Source organism: Vigna angularis, chromosome 9 (assembly GCF_016808095.1).
Source record: "Vigna angularis cultivar LongXiaoDou No.4 chromosome 9, ASM1680809v1, whole genome shotgun sequence".
Lineage (NCBI taxonomy): Eukaryota > Viridiplantae > Streptophyta > Magnoliopsida > Fabales > Fabaceae > Vigna > Vigna angularis.
In genome coordinates, this window is record NC_068978.1 from 9,213,841 (window position 1) to 9,236,418 (window position 22,578).

Consider the following 22,578-nt stretch of genomic DNA (forward strand, 5'->3'; position numbering starts at 1 on the left):
GGTCAATTGACTTGGCAATTTTCTATCAGTGACATTTTTGTAAATATCATATCAAAATTAACGCCAAATTTGGTCGTATCTAACGTATACTTCAATTTGGACTTCGGCCCACCCTAGCATTGACGTCAAGTAACATTGATTTTTCTCCCCTCCAATGTCGAATGCCTTTGCAATGTCAGTCACTCTCCCCATCCAACATCAAACATGTTTTAACAAATAAAAGAAATAGTGCAAGACTCATTTGGCCCTTTATTGTTCTTTTGCGCGAGCTTCCATGGTGATCCAGTGACTGTGACGAGTCTATAAGGTGAGTTTGACTTCCTTTCATTCATATTGAATCTATTTGAGTGCCCTAATTTGGCTTCCTTTCATTCACTTAAGAAAAAAAAGACAACATTTAACGTCTTTTACAACATTATAACAAACATTAAATGTTGCTCATTTCTTATTTGAAGTGGCTTTAACTTGACGTTGATGTCATATGATGTTTGACGTTAAGTGACATCGACCTTGAATGTAATCAACATTAAGATTAGGAATCGATATCAATTTATCGTCATCTATTATAATATCAAACTTTTCCTAATGTCATAAGTCGAAAATATCATACATTAAAAATTATTTTGTGTTAAAAAGAATAGTGTCAAATAAATATAAAAAAAATTAAATATCAAAATATCATTATTCATAAATAAAAGAAATTATTTATTTTATATAGGTATCAAGTAAATTATTCATTTCCTTCTTGTTATATCCATGTATAAGATTATTTTAGCTTACGATAATTTATTTAAAATGTTACAATTTTAAATTGAACACGAAAATAAAACAAAAGATAATAAAAGTAATAAAAACAATTAAGAGTATTAATTTCAGTTTGTGGTAGAAAAAATTCATATGTGGATGTAACCTTATTGATTAGATGATAAATCTTTACGCAACTCCCTACTTTTTCTTAAAAGAAATTAATAAGCTTATTATGAATTATGATGTTCAAATCTACCCTAAGCTCATGTGAATGGTTCAAACACTGCACTGTATGAATTTGGAAAAGATAAACAAATATGGATGTATATTATTTTTTATAATTAATATTACTATTTAGATATTTTATGTGAACTAGTATTTTTCACAAAATTTGATGTATATTTATAGTGAAATGATATCTTGCTTTTATATCTAAAAATAAATCTACTTTTATTCCTGAAATATTCAAAAAATATTCTTCACTATTTCATCCACTTTCTCTTCTGTCAGCTTTTCACCATCACTCAACACTCCTCTTACCCATGATTCTTTAGGGAAACTCTGAATTTTACATCATTAAGCAACAACACCTTAAGAAAATTAAAAGTAACAAGATGCAATAATAAACTATCTGTTATAGGAAAGTTTTCAATAAACTCAAGGTTAGATTGCATAACATATGATTTGCTATTCATTAAATATTCAGAAGAGATGAAGTTATTGGCAGAAGAAGTTGTTGCCTACCTCTAACTGCCCCTGAGTGGATGATACATTCACAATTCTTGGCGAGTCAAATAATTGCAGGAGGGGCATAAGGGATTCTACAGTTATTTTAGCGCCATAGTAATTTATTTGCAAGCATTCTTCTGCTAACTCATATGTTTGAGTCACTGCGCTTGTTCCTTCCTCATCTGATATCACCTAAAAATAGTGGTAGCTCAATGACTGTTTGCAAATTCTACAATTACACAAACCTATTTTAAGTCTCTTGTGCATTCAAGAAATCTATTGACTTGTACTAACAATTTGTAGGATAAAAATCATTAACAATGCAAAAGAAGAGCCAAGTCCAAAAATCCTTGACTTTGTGTTGGACTTAACAACAAATGCAAGTTCTTGAGATGGGATGGGATCTACTTTTACCATTTCAATAGTTAACATGGGATGGGATCTAGAATTTCAAATGCTCTAGAAAAGTTGCAAACTTTAGGTCCTTTTACACACTACAACTTTCCATGTCTGTTAATTAGATTTCAGAACACGCTAATATTCTTACCCCACGATTCGCGATGATTGTAGTGAATAAGTCTCTGTCTTTAATTACAATTCCACTGATTCCCGCATTGTTAACCTGCACCGAACAAAAAACTACTATATGTAAAGAATTGATTCTCTTCAAGTCATTAACAAAATTTATCCTAATCAAATGATGACTAGATGTAAAAGGAATCTGTCAAATTGATTCAATGAAATCTCTTTTTAACCTCTGGTGCCTTAACTATCTTGAAAGTATGATTAAAAGTTGTAGATTACGGTCTTGGATGATTTATCCTCAGTAAATAACGCAAGTCCCTAAGATATAACAAGAATTTCTAAAAAATTTCTTAGAATCTCTAGTAAGGAATTCTAAAAAATAGTAAAAAAGAAAGCCATAATATTTTATAAAAAGAAAAGAAAGAAGAGAGAAAACAAAAAGGATAAAGAATGAGAGAAAGAAATGAGTGGGTGAGTTTGTGTCTTTGGAACAAACAAAGTCACACGTTATTTATAGAGTGCGAAACAAACGAAGATTGGCCCAAGGTTCAAATCCAACAAGAAAAAATCCCGAGCCTTACGATTTCCATGAAATGTTCTTACTATGAGGAAATCTTGAGCCTGGTAGGAGTGGTTTTGACCATGAAAAGATTGCAACAGAAAAATTGCAATGTGAATCCATTTCTTTCGAAAGAAGGATGCAACAGAAAAATTGCACGTGAATCCATTTCTTTAAAAAGAGATATTTCAATATAACCAAGGCACAAGTTGCTCTACAATCCCCCACATATTGCAAAAGATGAGAAAGAATATTGAAAGAAAGAAAAGAAGAATTTTCCTAGGTTTTATAAGATGTAATACATCAGAGCTAGTATAACAAGCTATATGAACCAGTTCTAGATCGAGAAACTTAGCACACAATATAGTTGTTATAGCAAGCTATATGAACCAAAAACACTTGACGTGTGTTGGTGGTTTATCAATCACAATATACCCCCACAATCCTTACTGTTACCGTTGTGTTGCGCTTACTAGATCATGCGCGTGTCCGATATTCATGAATGCTCTAGAGATCATGCCAAGATCTCATGCAAGCAGCCTCACTTGACACTCATATACGTGATTTCATCAAGTGTATGCTGCAAATCATACACCACCCGTAAGGGATATGAGAATCATTAAAATTTTGTTTAAACTAAAATTCTTTCACTATATAGAATAATTACAAAGTTAACCTCTTAATAATGCAGTCTCTAGCACTTTCAGACACACCATAGGAATGGACATATTTGATATAAAATCAAATTAGTGGTATCAGAACTAATAAGTGACTTGTTTTTATCCATATGATTGTTATTCATGGGATCTCCAATCACAAAGGTTAGGTTACCATCACTTGTTTGTTTTCTAGTGGCTTAAGTCTCATTCCCCTCGATGTTTCTAAGATCATATTTCTTCCCAAGGGTTTAGTCAAAGGATCTGTTAGATTTCGTTCTGACTTATCACATAGTCAATGGAAATAGTTCCACTCTTTAGAAGCTGCTTCACCAAATTGTGTCGCAATTGTATATGTCTTTCTTTCCATTGTAATTCTTGTTTTTAGCTATAGCTATTGTCGATTGACAATCACAGTGTATTGACACTGATGGGGATGGTTTCATTCCTAATAGAATGTTTGTTAAGAAGTTTTTCAACCACTCAGCCTCAATACCAATCATCTCAAGAGCGACAAACTTAGATTCCATTGTTGATCTTGCAATAATTTTTTTTCTGGTTGATCTCATGTAATCGCACCACCCCCAAGTGTGAATAAATAACCACTAGTGGATTTTGTCTCATATAAATCAGAGATCCAGTTAGCAACATCGTATCCTTTTAGTACAGCGCAAAATCCACTATATTAAATGGCCTAATCCATTGAACCTATTAAGTATATCATAAGCCTAAAAAGTGCATCTCAATGTTCTTGATTTGGACATTGTGTGTACCTACTCAATCTGCCTACTGCATAAGCAATATCAGGTCTAGAAAAGCTCATCAAGTGTAGTAAGCTCCCAATCATCTAGGCATATTGAGGTTGAGATATAGATTTTCCTTTATTTTTCATTAATTTAGAGTTAACATCATAAGGGGTACTCAAAGGTTTGAAGTCATAATACCCAATCTTCTTAACACCTAAAAAGGGTACTCGTAGATTCTAACACCTAAAATTACATTGGCTTCACCCATGTCTTTCATTTCAAAGTTCAATCCTAGAAATAGTTTAGTTATAGCAATAATCTCATTGCATGTACCAAAAATTAACTTGTCATCCATATACAAACATATAATGACACAATCACTATTTTCATATTTAGAGTACACACATTTATTAGCATCATTAGGTGAAAAACCATCACATAGCAATACATTATCAAGTTTTTCATGCCATTGTTTTTGTGCTTGTTTTAACCCATACAAAGATTTTAAAAGTTTACATACTTTATTCTCTTGACCAGGTACAACACAACATTCAAGTTAAGTCACAAATTTCCTCCTTCAAATCACCATTTAAAAAAGTAGTTTTAACATCCATTTGGTATATCACTAACTTATGGATAACTGCTAAGGCTAACAACACTCGAACAGAGGAAATCCTAGTCATAAGAGCAAAGGTGTCAAAGTAATCTATGTTGAGTTTTTAAGTAAAACCTTTTTCTGCTAATCATGCCTTATACTTCTCTATAGATCCATCAGGGTGATATTTTTTTCTTGAAGATCCACTTACAACCAATGAGTTTTTCTCCTTTAGGCAAATCTACTAAGGTCCAAGGATTATTTTTCTAAATTGATTCAATTTCAATCTTATTGGCTTTATCCAACTGTTTTTGCACAGGACCACTAATAGCTTCTACAAAGCTACTTGGATCATTATTAACTAGATAGGTATAGAAATTGTTGTCAAAGGATATTTCCTTCCACATAATGCATCACTATTATTATTATCTACAGGTTGAAACGTCTCACTAACCTTTACAGGAAAAATATGTTCAAAAAACTCAACATTTTTCGTCTCCATTATAGAAGTACTTTCAAGTATATCACTTTTAAGAATTAGAAACCTATAGGCAACAATATGCTTAGCATAGACTAAGAACATGCAATCAAAGGTTTTAGAGATTATTTTCCTTTTTTTGGGATCAAGTAACATCACCTTAGCTAGGCATACCTACACTCTTAGATATTTAAGGTTAGGTTGATAACCTTTCAATAGCTCATAAGGAGTTTTACCAGTTTTCTTATGAGGTATTCTATTTTGTAAAAAACATGCAGTAAGCAAGGCTTCTCCCCAAAGGTTATCAAGTGCATCAAAACTAATAAGCATAGTATTCATCATCTTCTTAACAGTTTTATTTTTTCTCTCAGCTACTCCATTAGACTCGGGTGAATATGGTGGGGTTACTTCATGGATGATACCTTCTTTAGCACAAAAAACATTAAACAATACATATTCACCTCCTCTATCTTATCTAATCTTCTTAATTTTCTTGTTTAATTGTTTCACATCAAAGACTTCATCTTTATGTTTGATTAAATACACTTTAGTGTATATGGAATAATCATTTATAAAAGTTATAAAATAATTTTTACTTCCTCTAGACATGGTTTGTTTTAAATCAGCTAGGTCAATATGAATTAGCCCTAACAATTCAGTTTGACAATTTACAAAATAACATGTTTTCTTGGTTATTTTAGATTCTACACATATATCACATTTACTATTTTGTTTATCATGCATATTAACTAATCCTAGACGTTGTAATTTCATAACATAAGAAGAACTCACATGTCCTAATCTAGCATGTCATATATCATATAGTCAACTATATAAGTAGAAGAAGAAGATTCATTAATATTCTCATAAATGTTAAGTAAAAAGAGACCTTGATAACAACATCCCTTCCACACAAAAACATTATTTTTTGTTATTACAATCTTGTCAAACTCGAATGCACTTTAACCCCCACTTTTCCCAATAGTGCTATAGAGATTAAATTAATTTTGATTGATGGCACATGTAGCACATCACTCAAGGCCAAAGTCTTTCAAGGTGTGAGCTTGAGAAGAACTTTCTCTTTTCCCAAAATAGGAGTGATCTTGGAATCACCGAGGTAGACGTGTACTTCTCCATCCCCTACACTAATGTAATAGTTAAAGGCACTTCTGTTTGCAGATATACCTGGTAGCACTAGAGTTTACCACTCATTTGCTCACATTGGTCATCAGATTTACTTGAGAAACGATCGCAACAATAATGTCATCTCCTTCGGCTATATTTTCCCTAGGAGGATTATCATTTCTTGCTCTGCACCTGCACTGTGGTGCATGATGGCCCGACTTCCTACATATAAAGCAATTTCCTTTCTTCTTAAAGGTGGGGTTAGATTTGTTGGGATGAGATTTTTGAAAATTAATTTGTAATAAGGTTTATGTTCGTACCTTTTTGGAGCAGGTACGTCTTCTACCACGTTTGCTTTTGCAGATAAAGCATTGGCCCTTGCTGCAGCACACTCTTTCTTATCGGTATCGTCAATAATTATGTGAGTGATGAGCTCTGAAAGTGACATCTGCTTGTGTCTGTGTTTCAGTTGTTTCTTGTAATCAGTCCAGGAAGGCGATAATTTCTTGATCAGAAACTCTGAAAAAAATTCATCCGATAGAAGAACGTTCTCCGCTTTGATGTCTTTGAGCAACTTGTGGTACTCATTGATTTACGAATTTATGTCTCTGTCTTCGACCATTTCCCAGCAATATTAATTCCCAATAATGAACCTTTGTCTGACGACATCTTCAGCAGTGTATTTGAGAATCAACGAATTCCAAATGTATTGATCACCTCCTTATAAGAATAGTGCACATCGAACAAATCATTAGATAGTGCACTAAGTAAACTATATTAGCATACCTTGTTTGCATGAACCCAATCTTTAACTTGTTTTTAATTTGGAGGGAGACTAGAGTCAGGTTTTGGAGATGAAAGAGCAAAGGCGACTCCGTACATGTCTAACAAGGTTGACACACGTTTTTGTCAGTATCAGAAATTCTGACCAGAGAAGACTTCGATTTTTGATACATCTGGGAAAGGTTTCATGAAGATCGTCTAAGTTCCGAAAACAATATTCTGATTCTCCAGGATTGAGTTGTTGATGTCATTCATAAGTCCTTAAGATTGTTGTAGAAATGCTGACAAAATCACGAATAAAAATTTCAAATTTCTTGAGGCTTTTAAATCATTGTCCTTAAGGACTTATCTGCAGTGTATTGAACAAGCCCTCTACGATACAATAGGAACTTCTTAGAAATTTCTAAGGATCTCAGAACTAGCAAGGAACTTTAAAAAGAGTAGAAAACAAACCTAGAATATTTTTAGGAAAGAAAAGAAAGAAGAGAGAAAACAAAAAGGATAAAAGAATGAAAGAAAGAAAAGAGTGTGTAAGTTTTTGTCCTTGGAATGAACAAGCCACTCTATTTATAGAGTGAGAGACAAACGAAGATTGACCCAAGGTCCAAAACCAATGGAAAAAAATCTCAAGCCTTGCAGTTTCCATGAAACGTTCTCATTGTGAGGAAATCCCGAGCCTTGTGGGAGTGGTTTTGACCACGAGAAAATTACAACAGAAAAATTACAACGTGAATCCATTTCTTTCGGAAGAAGGATGCAATAGAAAAATTGCATGTGAATCCATTTCTTTCTGAAGAGATTTTGCAATATAACCAAGGCACGAATTACACTATAAAAGTAATGGTTAATGCACACACCAACAATATTGAACAATTTCTATCCAAATCCAATAAATTTGTTTAACAAAGAGTAAAAACAGAAGACTTTGGTTGGAGATGAGATCATCATGAAAATTTAGTAAGAGAAATAATAAGAAATATGCAAAATTCTTAATGAAATAAACTTTAAAAGTCTAACTACACATGAAATTTGTATCCATTTATATATAACAAATTTGTTTTATCTTTAATCAATATAATCTCCAACATACTTCTAAATATTGGTGGAAGTATAATAACAAAAAAAATAGACATGACAAAACAAATCTTGTTAGAATATAGTTTCAGACTTATAATAAAATAACTTTTGTCTTATAATATTAAGTTTTCATTCACTTGTCTTATAATCTTTCATCAACGTAAGATCTCCAACATACTTCTAAATATTGGTGGATGTATAATAACAAGAAAAAAAGAGACACGACAAAACAAAAGTTAGAATATAGTTTCAGACTTATAATAAAATAATTTTTATCTTATAATATTAAGTTTTCATTCACTTGTATTTGTAAATTTAACTTTCTCTCTAGTTTAACTCTAACAAAAGAAATACGCTTTCATACTCACATAACTAACATTCTAAAAATGGATAAATGACAGCAGTAGTAGAATGAGCACACCAAACAAACAAACTTTCACTTTTAACTGAAGCCTAAGCACCGAAGATTTCTGAGACAAACTTTAACATAGAACAAACAAAAGAGAGAAGCATCAAAGTCTGATTTTACCAGAATATCAAGTTTACCAAATTTGGATTTGATAAAATCTGCAAAAGCAGCTACACTTGCAGCATGAGCCACATCTAGCTGATGAAACAACACAAGATGAGAAAGACCAGAGGCTTTGAGTGTTTCCAATGCTTGGATACCCCTCTCTTCATTCCTTGCAGTGAGTACCACCTTTATTCCTTCTGAAGCTAACTGCCTAACTATCTCTAATCCAATTCCTTTATTTGCTCCTGTCACGACTGCATACCTGTTAAATTCAACCACATCCCAAAGGGCAAAAGGACTCAGAAAATGTAAACTTTGAGTGCTGCAATATAATTGGTATTTGAAACTTGTGAGAGAAAAAGCAAGAATACCACTCTGTAGCTTCCCCCATCTTCAGTTTCAACTCTGCACTGTGATATGCAGCTTATTACAAACCTGTTATGGTTACCAAGTTGTTATTTATGCATATCTTTGAGCTCTGAATATGAATTCCACAAATTATGGTTTCCTATTCATTACTAAGAATACCAATGCTCAAGCCGGCATGTCTGTAACTACAATCTTTTACAGTGCTTGTCGATTATGTCTTGCTTCTTTCCATGCCAAATGAAGGACCGAAAAGTTGAAAATAGATTTCGTAGAAAAAGCACCGCCGTGACTCTTTATACAAAAAATATATAAATTAAAAGAAATATTTAATAATTATAATGTTTTTAAAGTAAACAAATAATTACTGATAAAGTTATAGTGCATAGGTTTGGAAAAAGTCACTATCCAACTTAAAATATATTTGAAGAGTCAAGTTAAATTTCTTTGTTTTTTTTAATGTTAACTTCAATCCAATTTAATCTATTTTTGAGCGAATTGGACTTAGATCAGACAAATTGAACTAAGGTTTTGGAATTCCTTTTTTTTTTTTTGAAAATTACAATTTTCAAGTATTAATTTAATTAAAAAATAACATTGTTTTTTTTTCAAATTTTGTGACTTGTAACTTCCCATTTTAATAGCATTCAACAACTAAAAGAATTTTATGATAGTTATCCTTATACAACTATAATGTATACAAGATATGTACTACTAAGAGTTACATTGCATTGAAACTAAAAGTGTAATAGAGTTTTACAAAAATCACTATACACTGAAACTAAATATCCTACTATGCGCTTCAGCACCATCACTAACTAGCACTTGATCAACATAGACATCTTCCTCTGCTCAGATAATTAAGGTGATCATCGCAAATAAGAAGAAACAAACAAACATACAAACAAAGAAGAAATGGTAAGCTAATGTGCCAAAAGAGGTTTCATAACATTTATATAGATTTTAACACACATAAACATCCATATCGATGAATTCTAACACATGCACTCATAAATACTAGACTTGACCATTTGAATACATGTATTGATGTCATACTCTAGCGAGTTCTGCAGTTGATGGTGAAACAACTTGTTCACCCAAGCTATCACATAAGGTTAATCCATCTACCACCTATGGCCAAGAAATCAAACCATAGACTTGAACCTCTAACTACTCCTCACAACGAAATTCCTACATCAATACATTACACTACTAAACACCATCATAGAAACTCTCCATGAGATCCATGGAATTATGCCAAGCACATATATCATGCACATAACCAATATCATAATCACCATATCATGTATGAAATATATACCCAACATACTCACATTCGGATTATAGTCCATCAAACATCACTAGCCTAATAATACACATGCATAGGATACCAAATGACGTAATTTAAACAAAGAATCAGAAAGAAACATACAAAGACTTGAAAACAGGACGCAATTAGCGCCCATTTCTAGCATTCAGCATCAAGCTCAAGCAAACATGCTCGTGCAGCGAGTCTATCCTCTCGCCCAAAAAATTTAGAGAAAAGAGGTTCGGTCCTCCAGTAGAGAAATCATGCTCAGCGCCACTCAATACAACTCAACACCCAACAAAAAGAGAGTCCATTGTTTTCGCAGCGCTCAGCGACCTAGTGTGGCCCTCAACGCGACACCAAAAACCAATAACTCTGATTCTTGATCTATGTGAAGTCCAGCCTTATCCAATTGACCAAATTGGTATCCTTAACCTTGTGATTGTTTGGAAAACATGTTTAAACCTTGGATTGGATATCAATTTGCTCAATTGGTCAATGACTTGGTCCATTAGATCAAACCAATGACTTACCACAATCCAACTACAACTTAGCAAACTTAAATATCATATTTCAACAAAACTAGAAGCTAACCAAGTCTTACATGACACCAACTTGAACTCTTAACCACAAACTAACTCTAGGAACAACTCCCATAGGATTTCACTGTCAAACCCCCACTATTAAACCCATTTTTAACCAATTACCCTAACCTTTTACCCATTTAAATATCCAACAACAAAACCACCATTTATGCCTTAATCACATCACGTCAGACCATCAAAACAAGTGAAATTCAACAATAAACTTCATTAAAATTTTCTCGTAAATAATAAGATTCCAAATATAAAAACTCAAATAATTATACAATAACATAGCAGCATTTCAGCAACAATTCTAGTTAACTAAAAAACATTCCTAACTCTCATAGTTCATCCAAAACCAGTACATTTAGCAAGCAATCATAATAGTATTTCATCACACCAAACTATCAATTTCACATCATTTCAAATATATAACACAAATTATGAACATCATAATGTGGTAGTTAGTTTCCCTCACCTGACAGAAATGCTCTTGCGAACAATAGAAACACAATCATGATACATTGTTAGAACCACTTATCAGCAAAGACTCAAACTAATGACTCAAAAGACACACTCAAGTTGAGTCAGCCCAAATGCAACATATATGAGAAAAGACTAAAAAAAGGGTTAAAACTCAGCTTATTCATGCTGGGTCTATCTAGGAGAAGATTCACCGGGGAGACACAAACACCAATAACATATGAGTCCAACCATATAAGGGATTGACACCACTCTCTACCCAAAACCTTAAGGCAATGAGTAATGGGTCTTTCATCTTTATATAGTGCTCTACTTTCTCATTTCTATCCATGGAACTTAGACTCACACTTGGATTCCCAATAATCTTTCCCTCAAGGTTGAGTCTCTTCCACAAAGGTACACTTCTCCTCCAGTGGAAGCATTCTTAACCAACCACAACCACGAGTAGCCATTTCCAACCATCGTTAATCTCCTCCAGTGGAAGCATTCTTAACCAACCACAACCACGAGTAGCCATTTCCAACCGTCGTTAATCTTAACGCGACTTGCTTACCTGAATACACTTTGCTAGGAAGACTTTCGGTATAGGAACCATCATACTTGTCTGAGTCGGTCACCAAGACAAACCATTGGCTCTGATACCACAATTGGGTCTATCAAGGAGGAGGTTCACTAGGGAGACACAAACACCAATAACATATGAGTCCAACCATATAAGAGATTGACACCACTCTCTACCCAAAACTTTAAGGCAATGGGTTAATGGATCTTTCATCTTTATATAGTGTTCTACTTTCTCATTTCTATCCAATGTGGGACTTAAACTCACACTTGGATTCCCAATAATTCAAACGGAGAAACTGATAAGTCTAAATTAAAAAACTCGCCACAAGGACCAATCTTACGATCTCGGTTCTTCAATAAAATAATAAAGGACGAAAACTCAAAAATGATATTTTTTAAAACTATGAAATTCGTTAATAACAAAACTATTTATATTAAAACATTTTAATATTCATTAATTTTAAATTACTATCACTTATAAAATATCATTTTCTAAGTCTTTACATCACTATTTTAAGTAAATTAATAAATCAAATTATAATAAATTTATCCAAATTAATTTAATATATAATAAAAATAACACAAGTATAAAATATTATTTTGTTAAAAAAAACTATTACTTTTAATTAGTTACATTAACTTTAAATATTATTTTAGTTTTATATTTGCAACATAATAATGAAATGGTAAATATTATTACTTTTAAAAGAAAAGAAAAAAAAATATGTGTAGAACTTATTATTTTATTTTATTTGAAAGTGGTTCTGTTTGATTTAAATCAAAATTTTATTATGTCTGACATAAAAAATGTTAAAATTAAAATTAATCGCAAATATAATTAAAAATAAATAAAAAATAAGTGAAGTTTATATTTTTTAAAATAAATAAAAGAATCCCACTTTATTTATAAATTAAATTTTTTATTATAATATTTATTTTTCATATTAATAATAAGGATTGAGTTAATTTCACATCTTATAAACTTTTACATTCATTTGATATTTAGTATTTTATCTTTGGCTTAATACCATTATTGGTCCCAATTTTGGTTGGATATGTTCGAAATAGTCCTAATTTTTTTTTTCTGTTCAATGTAGTGCTAGAGATCGTAATTGTGTTCAATTTAGTCCTTTTTGCAAACATCATTTAAATCGTTTACGGTCAAATGTTCAGCACTGCAATTAGAGCGTGAAATGATCATGTATTGGCTAACGTGGAATCCTTAAGGGTGGTGAGGTGGATTTATGATATCGAGAACACACTGAAAGCTTTGAAAACACAATTTCAGAAACAAGAACAAAGCTCCTAAAAGAAATTCCCAAATCAGAAATCCCAATTTCAAGATCGAAAAACCTAAATTCCCAATTCTCAATTTCAGAAACCATAACTATTTTGCCACCACCTGCAGGGGAAGAACAGAGAAAACCCAATTCAAAAAGGCGATGTCGCTGCTGCCCTCGCCATCTTCATGCACTCAGAATCGCGAGCTCTTCACACAGAAACTGAAACCCCAATATCAGAATCGAAAACAAGAACAAAAAACCCCAAAACCAAAAAAAAACGAAAAAGGAGAAGAGGAAGGGAGCCTACATCCTTGCGCCACAAACGAAAACGGAGAGAAGGAGAGTTTTCTGAAATTGTCGAACTAAAATAGGGGGAAGAGGAAGAAGAAAAATGTCTCCTTGCGCGACGAAGGAGCCCTACCCAGATCACACCTTCACAGTGTTGTTGCCTCCTTCGAACAAACAGGGTCACAAGCTCTTCACTAAGGGCCTAAAGCCACTCTACGAGTTACAAGCCCAGATTCTCGCTACTACAAAGCCACGAACAACAAAAGCTCTCTCCCCCATCTGAGTTTTGATTTGAGAAGAGTAATTCCAATATTTCGGGTTCGTCAAATTAGTCTGAGCTCATGATTCATAACTTAACAAAAGGAAAATAACTAGGATTTAGGAAACTAAATTTTAGGGCTTAATCCTAATATATTAATTAGGATTAGAATTTAATAAATAATTAAAAATTTAAAAAAATGTTATTTACTAAAGGAAACCTTATGCCATGTGACATAAATCTACCTCATTATGCCTGAAACAGTCCACATCAGCTAAAAGCATGACATCTCATACACTAATTGTAGTGTTGGAACATCAGCTAAAAGCATGACATCTCATACACTTTGTAGTGTTGGAGATTTTGTCATTAACGATTTAAACGACGTTTGCAAAAAGGACTAAATTGTGAAAACAAATTACGATCTTTAGGATTACATTAAACAGAAAAAAAAATTGGGATCATTTCAAACATAGCCAACCAAAATTGGGACCAATAATGGTATTAAGCCTTTATCTTTTAATTATTTTCTTATAAATATAAAAATTTATTTTTTAATAATTATTTTACTCCAAAATTATATTGTCAAGTGACTCTTTAAATAATTTGTACTTTTTGTTAGATTTTTCTGAATGGTTACACTTCAAAATATATTTATAATCACTGATTTTAATATTTTAAAATATATTAAAAAATTCAATATAGTAACATCATTATATTTTAAATAGACAAAAAAACTAAAATAATATCATTTCTGATCGTTCATATTCTCACTATGTTATATTAACGGTTGCAGCCATGTAGTGACCTTACAGTGGATGGAGGTGTCAGCACTCTAATCAAGTTGAACTTCTCATCATAGTTTTTTAGTAAAAGCGGCCTTGTTGCTAAGTTTGAGAATGACGATGATAAAATGTTGTTAAAACACATTTGGAAGGTTTTAAGTAAACTTAAAAATAATATTTTTATTATTAAATTTATTTTTGAAATTCTTTCCTATAAAATTATTTATTAAACTGTTGTAATTAATTTTTATATTTTTTTTAGTTTTAATTTATATTTATTATTTATTTTATTAGAAATTATATTTATGTTAAATCCTACTTTAGTTAATTGTTTTGTAATTTAATTTAAATAAAAATTTTAATTATTTGTGAAAATAAGTAAAAAAAAACTTTCAAAATTCATAAATTAAAGAATTTTAAAAATTAAACGAAACAATAAAAATACATTTATAATCGTAATACAAATTTAACAAATTGAATAAAAATAACATTACAAAATTTAACAAAAATGAAATAAAAATATTGGTATATAGAAGTATTATGATATTAATCAAATCTCTTAAATTCATTTAAAAAAATGTAACTTTAGAATAAAAAGAAATAGAAAAAGACAAAGAGTAAAATTAATAGAAGAAAAGACACAGAAATAAAAAGAAAAATCAAAATCAAAATTGAATGAAATCTAAAAAATAACTTTAGAATAGAAAGAAACAAAAAAGACAGAGTAAAATTAATAGACAAACATCACATAAAAATAAAAGAAAAAATAAAAATAAAAATTAATTATAAAAATATAAAAAAATATATTTTTAGTTTTTTCTTAAATAAAATTATAATTTATAGAAAAAAATTTAACTCTTAAAATATCATTTTTAATATTAATAAAGATTAACCGATACTCTAAATAATTTAACTAAAATTTATTAATTAATTTAATAGGCATATATTAATATTAAAACAAATTAAAAAAAGTTCTTAAACATAATTTTATAATTAATAAAGATATATTAGTAAAAAAATTGAAACTTTTTTAACATAATTTTATAATTAATTTAACAAAAATATTAATATTATAAAAAATATTTTAATTTTTTTAAATATTTAAAACGAGTGTTTTACTTGGCTTAAAGGCTTTAAACATGGACACTTGAAACACTAAAAGTCATCATTGAAATATATTATAAGAAAAGTATGGGGTGTATGTAGTAATTATGAGAGTGCAGGTAATAATTATAAAATTATAATTTAAAAATACATTCTGAATAAAATTTGAAAATCTATAAAAAAATGCAGTTTAAATAGAAATACATTTCAATTATGCAGTTGTAGAACGGAAAATAGATTTTGAATTATAAATCCTGTGGTCCAAAATAAATTTTTATATTCTTATGACACGGAGATGAACGACTCGGATCGGGTCTGGATAGTGTCTATTCACAACCTGCGTAGATATCGGTTTCAAAAAAATTCGTAGATATTTTAAAACATGCGGGTACCCGTATAACACAATTATATGATCATCACCGATATTTCATTCACAAACACACAAACACAAACATGTATGAGGTAAGCTACCAATAAAACAATCAAAACAACAAGATACATACATACTGATTATATCAATTATAATCAAATACACAACAAGATACATATCTTTTGATTATACCAAACATAATCAAACACACAACAAGATACATACCTTCTTATTATATCAATCATAATCAAACACCACATACATAGTAGTAATAACAATAGGATTTCTAATCCTTTAACATGAACAATTCAATCATGAATTACTCAATCCCCGATCCTTGAACTTCGATCATCGATCCTTGATCTCTAACCCTTGATATCATCACTAATATCTCACACATAGACTCTTGGTCTATCTATTCATTATCACTCTTGCTAACTACTTACTATAACCATTATAGTAACACAATTATCAACATAACATAACCTGAACCATCTCAAGTACCATGATCATCATCATAGATACACCACCATCATGACTATTCCAGTCATGAAGAACACCATGAGCATCACCGTACCATAACATCATAGTCGAAAGAGTCCATCTCACTCTTGTACCCTACCTCACCGACTATAGCCGCTCCTACAATCCACCTATAGCCTCCTCTACAGGACATTTATAGCCTCCCCTACAAATCATCTCCTTCCAATGCACACAAGACAATAGGAAGCACTTATCCGCAGATAGAATCAGGATTTACGAGGTACAATAAGTAGACTTATCATCCACTCTCATGCTCATCAATCACATACTCAGGTACATCCCAACACTAACTCATGCTTCACTTTCAACCACAAGTCAAACTGACCCTAAACATAACCATTAATCTCAATCGCTAATTATCATCATGTTTCACAACTCCTCAGGCTTTATTCACGTCCACTATTCATCAAATTCGCCATTTTTCACCAAAATGCACTGTGATAATCGATTATCACTTAAGATAATCGATTATCTCAGTGAAACTTACCCAGAAACATCATGCAGGAAGGGATAATCGATTATCATCCAGATAATCGATTATTCCCAAAATTTCACTCAAAACCACCGCGCAGATAATCGATTATAACTAATGATAATCGATTATTGTCGAATCGAAACACATCAAGGACATGATTCAAGCATTCAAACATGCATACATCAACCCTAGATCACATGGAAACATAATTAACACATCATATATGCATTCAAGCATCACATACCCATGTAAACATACTCAAACACATATAATACATCACTTGAATCATCCAGATCCAATCATTGACATGTTATACCCCCATAATAGGGTGCAAAAGAGTTTTCGATAAAAACACCAAATAGGATTTTCAATCAGCCAAACTAAGCATAATTCTCACAAATGAGAACCAAGAATATGAAAATTCTCCAAAATAGAGATGTTGATGTGAGACTATTTTCTCCCAAACTAGACTTCTGATTGACGATCCGAATGATCAGAATGAAGAACCATACATCTGGAATCGAATGTCCAAAAATCAGCTTGATCCAATGATAAACAAATTTACAACGACGAAAACACTAGTGCAGGTTTTAGAAATTCTCCAAAACAGAGCTGCTAATGAGAGGTTGTTTTCTCCCAAACTAGACCTCCGATTGACAATCCTAACATTCAGAATGAAAAACCATAAGTCTGGAACCCACTTTCCAGAAATCAGCCCGATCCAACAATGAACGACTTCACAATGACGAAAACACCAATGTAGGTTTTATGTTATGCGGGAATGACTTTTTCTCTTCCTTTCTCTCTCACTTAGTTTTTCCCTCTCTTCAAATGACTCTAATGTGCCCTACTAATTTGACCCATCTCCACTAAAACAAAGTGAGACATAATGGTCCATATTATTTGGCATATTCTCCACATAGAAAGGAAACCAAATAACCTAACACTTACAACATATATTTGCATGGAAACCCCTAAGCATCATAACTTTGTTCTCCCTAAGCATTAAAGTCTTTGTTGGGATAACCCAACAAAACATACATAATACATTCAAAGAGAAAACTCATCACAAATATTACATAAACTTTATGCTCATTCATACACAAACTCTTACCTAACAATAACCACAAATAATCATAATCATATACACATGTATAAAAATAAGGATTACCAATCAGGATAATCAAGAACACATATAACATACAACCATAAACAAACAAAGGTAAGATTTTCCATACCTTGGCCAATCATAAGGTTTTATCTACAATCCTACAACACCATCAATCTTCCTTTACACTAAGAGTTTCTCGTTTCTCTCTCTCTCTTCTTCTCCCAAAACCCAATGTCCTCTCTTCCTCTGTTTTCTCTCTTTGATTTAGAGTTTCTAGGGTTTCTAAACACCAAACCACCCCTTAATTAATTTCTACACCAATTAAATAAAGGTAAAAGACCCTTTTGCCCCTAGGAAAAAATATAAAAATAAAGAAACAACATAACAATTACGTTCTAACAAAATATACACTCAAGAACATTAATTTCCAAACAAAAACCCAAAGTCTCAAAAGTAATTTATTTTTAAATCCTTTATTTTCCTGGATCTTATATTTGTTCCCACCATTTAGGATGATCATCGCAAACAAGAAGGTGACAAACAAATAGATAAACACAAAAGCAAGGGTAAGCTAGTGATAAAAAGAATTCAACATGGTATATTAAGATATCATTATATATCACATTTCAGACAAAGTTAATCAAACATCCTAGTCATGCCATAAACATAGACTTGATCATCCGAATATGGTATAAATGTCAAGCCATGGCGAGTTTTGCACTTATGTGGTGGAGCAGCTGACCCACTCAAAGATATCACACAACGTTAGTCCATTAAAATGTCCTTTAACAAAAAGAGAAAGGCCTCCAGAACCTAAAACACCTCTAATCTAACCTTGGTTACCCTTTACACATATTTAACTGATTCCTATGACCTCCTAGGCATTATGAATGATCCAAAAACATGTTTCTAACTCAAAGTAGTTACCCCAAACCAACTTGACAACTCTAGACTATTTAATCTCACATACTCTTTTTAATCTATAAATTAACAACCTAGGGGTCTAAACCAGTCATAAATGATCCAACTACAACCCCAAAACCTTTACTTCAGCCCAGACCTACTACATTGAAACTTCACTAGTCAAAACGCCCTTAACTGAACAAACATTATACAATTACACACTTTAATTGCAGCAATTCAATTCTACTTTATATTTCTCCTGTTTCAAAGTCCAAACAAGTTATAAGTGACTCTAGGACAGACCTGAAAACCCATTCAACATTTACTTCAAACTCTCACCCATCCAAACGCCTTTTTAGACCAAAACAACCCATGACTCAACTTACTTCTTATTTCTCCCATCATACCAAATGTATAGCATAAACATTCACACCAACAACCATTCACAAAACTAAATCCAATCCAAAACAGAATCATATCAGGCATTCAAGCATAATACCACCAATTAAACTCATCAAACACAATGAACAATTGAACAAATATCTCAATAACAATTAAACCATCCTATTATACAAATACCCACAAATCATACTTGGAAATTAAAATTTAAGAATGAACACTAGCTTCCCTTACCTTTTAGAAGACTAACCGCTTTAGAGAACCTTATTCAGCTCACACAGCTCAAGGAGTTCTATTTGTACCTACAAACAACAAAAACACGATCAAGGTATATCATTAGTACCAATGATCAACAGAGTCTTAAAAAAGACTCGAACATTACATGAAAAATCAGTGGGGCCCACATGTAACAAAACAAAGAAAAGGTCAGAGAAAAGTGGTCAAACTTAATTAACTCATATAGAGAAACTAGTCGATCTGAAATGAAGAGTTCGCCACCAAAATCACTCTTACGGTCTCAATTCTTCAATTAGATGAGCAGAGAAGAAGAACTCCTAGAAAGAAGTCAAAGAACTCTAGAAAAGTGGTTTCTAGAGACATAGTATATTTTAAAATAATAAAATTCGTTTATAACAAATCCATTTATATTAAAATCTTTTATTATTAAATTAATTGAGTCTCACTATTTTTAATCCACTACCACTTTTAAAATACCATTTTCAAGGTCTTCACATTCTCCCGAACAAGAAAAAGAAATTTCCTCGAAAATTCTCTCATCAGGTAGAAAGAAAAGCTTGATCTCTTTACTTTCTCTATCACAACCACTTAACTTGACTAAGATACTACTCACCAACAACCTTACTAATACAAAAACCTTGTCTTTATGCTAAAATGTTCTAATGTTTAATAGTGTAGATTGATCTAGCCACTACTCTCAAAACAACTTCTCAACCTCTAAACCTTAGCTTTTAAGGATCCTTCTTTCTGATAATCAACCAAATTTGTATCTGTTAAACTGAAATCACTACCCATTTGTCTTCCATTACGTCTTGTAAATTCCTTCTAAAACTTTAACTAGCCTTGACTTCATATTGAAACCTAACTAATATCACCTCACATTCTCTTGCTTCCTCTATGAAACACCATACAATTGACTTGATCACTCACGACTTCTAATTTACTACCAATTGTTAACACATTTGATCACCCTTAAACACAACCATTCTGATGACTTCACATTTCTTTATTGATCTCCACCCTCGAGTAACATAGTTTCCAACTATGTTATTCCATTATCAAAGTAAACACTTCCTCACTTCAAGATTAACACTATAGCTTGAAACCATAGCTTACTTCATCTCCTTCTTCTACTGACCCACTTTCTTGATTCAGCATTTATTAATACCCTCTCACTTCAAAGTTGACACTGCAGCTTGAAATCATATGCTCACTCCATCTTCTTTGTCTATTGTTCAAAAATTCCTCGTCTTAAGCTTTAAATGATCACTAACCACACTTAACTTCTTCATAGAAACAACATCAGTTGGTTTAAATGATCTTAAAATAATATTATTTAAAAATAATATATATTTATTAATAACAAAAATTGTTTGTATTATAATATAAAAAAATTTCTTCCATAGAAATTTTTTTCTTAATCAACTTAAATTATGATAGACATTTCTAAAAATTACTTTACAAATTAGTTAATTTATAAAATAAATAAATAATTACTTCTTTTAATTTGTATCCTTAATATATTTTATCCATAATTAAAAATTTTTATTAATGTATTTTTAATATATTTATTATTAAAAATAACTTATATTTAAAGTATTAATTATTTTTCTATGTTATTTCTTTCATTCTTAATTTTATCTTTTCATAATTTTTAATTACTTGGTCATTTAATAAGTTATTAATGATTAACTTATACTCAAAGTATTAATTCTCTTTTCATACTATTTTTTAATTATTAATTTTATCCTTTATGATTTTTAATTACTTTGTCATATAATAAAATTAAATTTACAAAAAATATATTTTAGTTTTATGTCTTAAAATAGTATTATTTAAAAAATTAATATAAATTTATTAATAATTGTCATACAAAAAACATTTCAGTAATAGTTTTATCTTAAAAAAGTTATCAATAAAAGAATATTTATTATTATTATATTAAATTATTATATAAATATTTTTATTGATGAATATTCTTTATAATTTTATTATATAAAAACTAAATTCATATTATTTAGTAAAATAAAATAGCATGAGTTATGAATACATATAATTTCGTAAAATGTTTATATAATAGTTAAGTATGTGTTTAGTCCTAAAGCTGAACGCAAAATTCAAATTAGTTTCTGCTTAAATTTTGATACATTTTGTTCTCCTAGTTCTTTCAATTCAAAGGTGTTAAGTTTTTTTTATATGTGAAGTTTTTTTCATATGTGAAATTATCTTTATAAGAGACATTTGAGCTAGAATGCGTGAAACGGTATAAACAATTCAAACACCAACTTGAAAAACCACTTACATGTAAAAAAAAAATAATAAAATTGAGTTAGAATGACTATATTTATTCGTTTTAAAAGTTTGAGAATCAAAATAAATCAAATTTTAATACAAGAATAAATTATAATTATTAAAGACTAAAAAAATATTTAATTCTTTAAATAATTATATTTGATTCTTTAAATAATTATATTTGCCACAAAATAAATTAAAAGATTGTATTAATAGATCATTTCAAAGGTTTAGTTAAAAAATCACACTTCTTAATATATAAACTTTGTTTTATATTCACTGAATTTGTTTTTTACTCCAACTTCAAATTGTTAAAGCTTGTGACTTTAATAATTAATAAAACCAAAATAAAAAGTAAAAGTTAATAAATTAATTATATTTAAATATATTATTAATATATTTATATTATTATTAGATAAGTCTAAATATATATATATATATATATATATATATTCTAATTATTATATTATAGACAAGTTTAACGATTAACATAATATAAAAAACATTAAATAAAAATAACTTATATTTAAGGTATTAAACTTTTTTTTATACTATTTTTTTCATTTTTAATTCTATCATTTTGTGATTTTTAATTGCTAGATCATTTAATAAATAAAATTTAGAAAAAATATATTTTACTTTTATTTCTTAAAAGAAAAAATTTAAATAATATATTTATTAATAATACA

General features: G+C 30.5%; 1 protein-coding gene across 1 annotated transcript; it reads right to left on the bottom strand.

Moving 5' to 3' along the window:
- Positions 1-1,201: 1,201 nt before the first annotated feature.
- Positions 1,202-9,148, bottom strand: LOC108346463 ((+)-neomenthol dehydrogenase-like). Its single transcript, XM_017585541.2, has 6 exons — positions 9,063-9,148; positions 8,906-8,969; positions 8,550-8,796; positions 2,024-2,098; positions 1,492-1,668; positions 1,202-1,308 (listed from the first exon to the last, which is right to left on the bottom strand). Exons 2-6 carry the CDS (start codon positions 8,923-8,925, stop codon positions 1,213-1,215), a joined length of 615 nt encoding a protein of 204 aa, XP_017441030.1. The 5' UTR covers positions 8,926-8,969; positions 9,063-9,148; the 3' UTR covers positions 1,202-1,212.
- Between the last annotated feature and the right edge of the window lie 13,430 nt (positions 9,149-22,578).